The 6,915-nt window shown below is 63.7% G+C and overlaps 2 protein-coding genes across 2 annotated transcripts; one reads left to right on the top strand and one right to left on the bottom strand.

Annotated features, from left to right (window-relative positions):
- Positions 1-389: 389 nt before the first annotated feature.
- On the top strand, positions 390-5,569 carry BXZ73DRAFT_107418 (acyltransferase ChoActase/COT/CPT; the record flags this gene model as incomplete). Its single annotated transcript, XM_048016891.1, has 13 exons — positions 390-435; positions 495-602; positions 2,555-2,738; positions 2,802-2,819; positions 2,873-2,938; positions 3,085-3,265; positions 3,325-3,391; positions 3,575-3,684; positions 3,784-4,035; positions 4,088-4,752; positions 4,808-5,101; positions 5,162-5,394; positions 5,463-5,569. The coding sequence occupies 13 exons, from the start codon at positions 390-392 to the stop codon at positions 5,567-5,569; spliced, it is 2,331 nt and encodes a 776-aa protein (XP_047871860.1).
- A 420-nt stretch (positions 5,570-5,989) lies between these two features.
- Positions 5,990-6,582, bottom strand: BXZ73DRAFT_56251 (uncharacterized protein; the record flags this gene model as incomplete). The annotated part of the gene is made up of 3 exons (XM_048021453.1): positions 5,990-6,114; positions 6,181-6,325; positions 6,484-6,582. Coding segments are annotated over 3 exons (369 nt in total), but the record flags the coding sequence as incomplete, so codon positions are not given.
- Between the last annotated feature and the right edge of the window lie 333 nt (positions 6,583-6,915).

Here is a 6,915-nt window from a genome sequence, read left to right as displayed (position 1 = left end):
TGTATTAGGTTCCGGGGGCGCAGAACACCCCGCTCTGTAACGCCTCCGCTGTGACATTGAGCGGCGCTGCGCTCACGGGGTGATCATGCTAGTATGGTGGACCGCTTAAGCTGCAGCGCGGCGACTCTGCGGGTTGTGCTGCAACAAGGAACTTCCCTGCGGCGTTAGCGCGACGCGAAGTCCTGTGGGAAACCACTGACAGTTCGCATAGACTGGAACAGTGCAAAACAACTCACCAGGCGGACGTAAACAGGGTCGAAAAGTCGTGGGGTGCACTGACACGGCTAGAAGCACGGCGGTACGCCGCGCGGCCGTGCTGCAACGACGCAATCACGCACAACGAGCTGCAATTACATACTGCGGGAGTCGGCCGACCGCGTATGCATCCCATGGTCTCGCTGGTCAAAGCCAACAGCTCATCGGCCAAGTCCCAGAGTGCGCAACTGCACGCAGCGCCAACACGTCTCGATTCCACACTGCATACCGCTCAACAGCCCCTGGTGCCAGCATCTGGGCGTCGTCCCCAGGGAGCCTGATCCGCCGCGGCGTTGACGTGTGTGCTGAGCGTGCACTCGGTGTGGAAGCGGACCTTGGCGTCGGCGGTGTGTCGCAATCCCGGGACCGGATCCGGAATCATACCTGGGGACGAGGATGAGGTGGACGACACGACCATCGAGAGGCCAGGTGTGGTGGCAGACGTTCGTGCGGCTTGCGGTGCCGAGACGGTGAGGGGCCGGAAGGCGTGGTTGTCGGCGCGCCGGCTCCCAACTTGCTAGTGGTCGTTTGAACGCATACCGTGCACGCGTGCTGTGAACACAACCGCGGCGCGCGGCGCGTTGCAATCGAATCGCTGGCTTACATGGAGCCGTTCGGTGTCTTCAGCGACAACTGCTGCGTGAATTGGTGCCGACGGCGACGGCACGCGGCACAAGCCTGTCCGCACGCAAGACGTCAGCTCGTGGACGACACAAAACGCCTACGACGCGCTCCAGAGACGGAGTTTCGAATCTCCCGTAACCAAAATCACGCACCAGGACTAGTGTTGCGACAGGCCGCACGGGCGGCCACGGTGCGTCAAGTGACAGACAAGGATCAGTCGTCAAGTCGTCCGAGCAAGGTCGGATGGCGATTCTGTTCTGCATGGCGGCCGTGCATGGTACCGTTAATTGGGTGCGTGCTGCTGGGCGGATGGTTGACACGGTACGTTCCGAGTCCGTGGGTACTACCTGCAGGGAAGCGTCATCGACATTTTACGAGCCCGCACAGGTTCCTGATCGAGAACACGCGCATATAGCCACCGTCGCGGAGGCATGTTAGTGTGTTCTGCAGGCAGGGCCACGGTGGGTAGAGTGCTGGTGGATATCGCGCTGAGGGCTGGGCCACGGGCGCGGTCCATGCGATGAGCAGAGGATTGGCAGCATCAGGCGCGACGGGCTGCGCGTCATTGGTGCGGACGAGCAAAGACGACACATGGATGATGACGGGGCGGCGGCCGCTTGAACAGGTGGGTGTCGGCAGGGCGCGAGAGTGTGGGCAGGACGTCGCCGTCGACGTCGCTACCGAGCCTGTGGGGCTCAAGCACGTCCTGCAGCCCGTTTAGCGATGTCAGTCACCGTGCACAGCGGTGGAGCGGAGGAGCGGAGGAGCAGCTTGGCCGGTATCCGTGGTTGAAGCAAACTTGCGGGCGAGACCCACGGTCAAGGTACGCGCAGGCAGTGGACATGTTCGGGTTCCTGTGCGAGTGAGGGAGGTCAGTTTTGTCATGGCGATGGCAGGAGCGGGCAGGGGCGTGCGCGGAGAGAAAGAGCTGGGGGAGGGAGGGAGGAGGTACATAAGCACACGCTCGGGAGGGCTCGTCCCAGCATGAGAGGCCCGTGTTCGTCACTGTGTCGGCCGCGCAGAGGTCGTGAGTGTGTGAGGGTGGGTGCGGGCTGGGTACGGGGCGAGAACGAGGTGCGTCGGACTGCTGCAGCCCGGGTGTTTTCGTCACTGACGGGGCGTTTTCGCGTGCACAGGGAGAAAGACGGCGGGCGAGAGGGCGGACGGAAGGGACGAAGGCCGAGCGGACGGCTCGAGACGGGCTTCGCTGGCGGTCGGAGGTGGCTATATGCGCCTGGCGGAGGTCGGTGTATGCGTCTGGCTGTATGCGGTCGAGCTCGGCACGGGCACGGCGAAGGCAGCTCGTGTGCGCATCGTCAGCGCGTCAGCACCCGTCTGGACGTCGGAATGGAGCCGGTCCCGATCTCGCACGATCTGGGGGATAGCGGGCAGCGGCTGTGCCTTCAGAGAGCGAATGGGCGACCCCGCGCTTCCCCGCGCTCTGGGACGCGCACGGACGTGCCGTCATCCGGCCGAAGGCTCTGAAAGCTCGCTCCTCCGTCATAAGTGCCGTTTGCCACTCCATCCCACCTTCACCTCGGCCCATCCACATGACCCCCCCGCTCGTCTCCGTTCCTGATCCTCTTCCTCCCTCGCGCGTCGAGACTACCAACGATCGGACACCTTACGACGTTCACGGCGGACCCGCCTGAATCACGGACGTTCGCCCGCCAAGGCGAACTCCCAAAACTCCCCATACCGTCACTCGAAGAGACGTGCCGACGATACCTCCGCGCGCTCGAAGGTCTGCAAGACAAGCGAGAACATGAGGATACGAAGCGTGCGGTCGAGGAGTTCCTGCACAACGAAGGCCCGCGCATACAAGAGAAACTGAAGGAGTATGCGAAGGACAAGGCAAGGTGCGTGTTTCCACTCCCTCGGTCCCCGCCTTCTTTCGCTCACTCGCGGTTGTCCACGATCAGCTACATCGAAGAGTTCTGGTGAGTTCATTTCGGTTGTGTGTCCCCTGCTCCTCCGACTTACTCCTCGGCAGGTACGAATCATACCTCTCGCACTCCGACCCCGTGGTCCTTGCTCTCAATCCGTTCTTTGGGCTTGAGTGAGTCTTCTGCCCTCCTCGCATCTATCCCACCCCACGGCGCTCTCTACCCCGCATTCACTCTGTCACCTTCGGAAACCAAGTTCCGAGATGCGCAAGATCGGGCTATACAGTGCAGTCGCTCACTCCCTTCCCTTCTCCCGTAGGAACGATCCAACCCCCGATCGCGGCCAACAGCTCCCTCGCGCCTCGTCTCTCATCGTCTCCTCCCTCGGCTTCATCCATGACCTCCGCGCGGGGATGCTCCAGCCCGACACCGTGCGTGGCGCCCCGCTCGACATGGACCAGTACTTGCGCCTCTTTGGTACCGCCCGCATTCCCACCGAGGTACGCCGTCTGGCCCAATGCCTGCCTGGCCGTAACTCTGACATGTGGGGCACCGACAGCGCGGCTGCAAGATGGAGACCCACCCGGAGTCGAGGCACATCATCGTCCTCCGCCGCGGCCAGTTCTGTGCGTCTCTCCTTCTCTCCTTCTCTCTCCCCCGCTCCGCTTCCGCTTCCACTCCCACGCCGAGTCTATATGACCCCGGTCTGCGTTGCACTTCTCCCTCCCATTGGGTCGTCTAACTCCGCACTTCCCGGACATGCCTCGCGGACCACGAACGCTGACATGTCCACGTTTCCTCTCGCCCAGATTGGTTCGACGTCCTCGACGCCGAGAACCGGCCGCTACTCACCGAGCGTGAGATCCTCCGGAACCTGCAGGCGATTGTGTCTGACGCCGATCAGCTGCCAATCCACGAGGTGCGCACTTCCCTTCTCCCCGCACGAGCGAGGTGCTAAGAATACCTTCCGTCCGCCTTCCGCGGCTTGCCATTCTACGTAATATTGGGCATGTAACAGGTTGCGCGCAACGCCATAGGAGTGCTCTCGACAGAGAATCGCAAGATTTGGTCGAGCCTGCGGAAAGCTCTCATCAGCAACCGCAACAACGAGTCGTGTCTCGAGGTCGTGGATAATGCGCTGTTCGTCGTGTGCCTGGACGACGCGGCCCCGGAGAACCTGGCGCAGCTGTGCGACAACTTCCTCTGCGGGACGTACGACCTCAAGGGCAGTACCCAGATAGGTACCTGTACCAACCGGTGGTATGATAAGGTGCGTCTCTTCTAGCAATTCTCTTTGCATAGTGTGCTCAGTCATCACGCAGCTTCAAATCATCGTCTGCGCCGACGGGGCCGCCGGTATCAACTTCGAACACACCGGAGTCGACGGTCATACAGTCCTCCGGTTCGCTGCGGACATCTTCACAGAAGGCCTCATGCTCCTCGCGCGTTCCATCAACCCCTCCGCGCCCACCCTCTTCCACGCCCAGCTCTCTCCCTACGCCCGCTCCTACCGCCCCCCACGCGGACAGTCCGCGCCCGCCCACCCCGTCTCCATCATCGACACCGCCCCCAAGAAGCTCGAGTGGACGCTCTACCCCGAGCTGCGCGCCGGGATCCGCTTCGCCGAGACGCGCCTCTCGGACCTCATCTGCCAGAACGACTGCCAGGCGCTCGAGTTCAAGGCGTACGGCAAGAACTTCATCACCGCGAACGGCTTCTCGCCCGACGCGTTCGTGCAGATGGCCTTCCAGGCGGCGTACTACGGCCTCTACGGCCGCACCGAGTGCACGTACGAGCCCGCGATGACCAAGGCCTTCCTCCACGGGCGCACGGAGGCGATCCGGACCGTGCAGCCGCACACCGTCGACTTCATCCGCACCTTCTTCTCCGAGGCGCCGAACCAGCACAAGGTCGCGTCCCTCCGCAAGGCGTGCCAGGGCCAGGTCGAGCTCACGAAGGAGTGCAGCAAGGGCCTCGGGCAGGACCGGTGCGTCTCCCGCTCTCTCCCGGGCTCGCGCGTCCCCGGCTGATCGCCCGCGCAGGCACCTGTACGCGCTCTACTGCCTGCTCCAGCGCGAGCGCGAGGCCGCGGCGCGCGAGGCCGCGGCCGAGGAGGAGGGGCGGCCGACGAGCCCGGCGAGCTCCGCGTCGAGCGGCGAGCGCGAGAAGGTCGCGCTCCCCGCGATCTTCACCGACAACGGCTGGCTCGTCCTCAACCGCTCGATCCTGTCCACCTCGAACTGCGGGAACCCGGCGCTGCGCCTGTTCGGCTTCGGGCCCGTCGCCGCGGACGGCTACGGGATCGGGTACATCATCAAGGACGAGGGGATCTCAGTGTGCGTTCGCTTTCCCCCCTCCGGGCGGTGGTGGCTGACGACGTGTTTGTTCGTTCACAGATGCGCGTCCTCGAAGCACCTCCAGACCCGCCGCTTCCTGGACACCCTCCAGGGATACCTGCTCGACATCCAGCGCATCCTCATCCAGCTGCACCTCGCCGCCAACCAGCGCGCGGAGCCGTTCATCGACCACGCCGGCGTCCTCCGCGACTCGAAGACCGGGCGGCCCATCAACGGCCTCCACGGCCGGGAAGACGCCTCGGGCGAAGGCGAGGCGTACGACGACATGATGCGTGCGTCTTTTTTCTTTTCTGCCACTCTGGTTGTATGTCGCGACGTCCGGCTGACCCGCTTTCCCCAGCCGGCTACTCGTTCTTCGACAGCAGCGAGGTCGCGATGCTCGGCCGCCGCAAGACCCGGCCTTCGTTCTACAACACGGGCAAGATCATCCCCATCGCCGAGTACTAGTCCCCCGGAGCCTGCTCGTGCTTTCCCGCCGCATCGCCAGACATGTGTGCTTGTACTTTTTGGGAGGGAGGGTGTACGATGCGTCCGTAGCAGCCGCGCTCTTGGATACCGTCGACCGCCGGGAGGCGCGCGGTGTGTACCAGTATAGTCCAGTTCAGTCCAGTTCCGTCCCGGGGGGCGTTTTGTACGTATGTCGCTGTGTAAGGATGCCATGATGTACCACTATTGCTGTTTATGAACATATGTAGCCATTCATTTCGGACTCGTGAGAGCCTAGTCCGATGGCGCGGGGGGAGGTGGAGGACAGCCCTTGGTGGCTCGACAATGCGGGGCACGCTGAGGCCTCGACCGCCACGTGCGTACTGGCAGGGAAGCCGCGGGACGGTGCACCGCGCGCCCTGGGAGCCCGCTTCTCGCATCTCAGTCGTGACGCAGCGCGCGGCGCTCGCGGAGCTCCTCTTCGTAGACCACGTCGGGATCACGCCCGCGGACCTCGGGCAGGAGGAGCGTAAATCCTGCGCCGGCGATGCAGCAGCCGAAGAAGACTGCGGCGAGTGGGTCAGCGACGTTGCGCGCGCCGTGTACTACGGAGACGGGAAGGGGGGACGCACTCCAGAGCACGGCGGGGGTGCCGATCTGCTTGGAGAGCGAGTTGAAGGCGAGCGCGGAGAGGATCGCGCCGGCCTTGCCGCACGCGGCGGACATGCCGTGCGCGGACGCGCGGAACTTGGTCGGGAAGACTTCCGCGGGGTAGCACTGCGAGGGGGCGGGGTCAGCTGGGAACGTGCGGGGTGGGCCGTTGCGTCGAGGTGGGGTACGTACGTATGTCGTCCTGGAGGGGAAAGAGGTGTGAGCGTTCCGGGCTCGGCGGGATGAGTGGGAGGACGGTGGAAGTACGGGGAGAGAAACGGCACGCACGTGTTGGCACCGAAGTTGAAGAAGAACTGGAGGAAGGCGAAGCAGACGATAAAGGCAGGGGTGCTCAGTTCGTGGAACTGGCCAGCGAGGATACCCACTGTGCGCGATGGATGTTAGCATCCGTCGCACGGTCGCCGTGCAGGCTGCTGAGACCCTTGTGCTTACAGAAGAGCGCGGCGAGGAGGAAACCTTGGATTTGGATCCACTTGCGGCCGAGGTACTCGATGGTGAGCACGGAGACGTAGTAGCCGGGCACGAAACCGAGCGCGGTGATGATGAGGCTGCCCACACCGATCTTGAAGAGACGTTCCCAAGGGGTCCCGCTGGAGCCGTCGAAACCGAGTTGAGGAGCGCAAGACGGACACAGACGCGCGGTGTCGTAGACGCTGCACCGTGCTTGCACCAGCGCAAAATCTGACTATGGGAGT

The sequence above is a fragment of the Epithele typhae genome, assembly GCF_022376455.1.
Source record: "Epithele typhae strain CBS 203.58 chromosome Unknown BXZ73scaffold_110, whole genome shotgun sequence".
NCBI lineage: Eukaryota > Fungi > Basidiomycota > Agaricomycetes > Polyporales > Epitheliaceae > Epithele > Epithele typhae.
The sequence above is the reverse complement of the archived record's forward strand: the minus strand, read 5'-3'. Positions and strand labels throughout refer to the sequence as shown.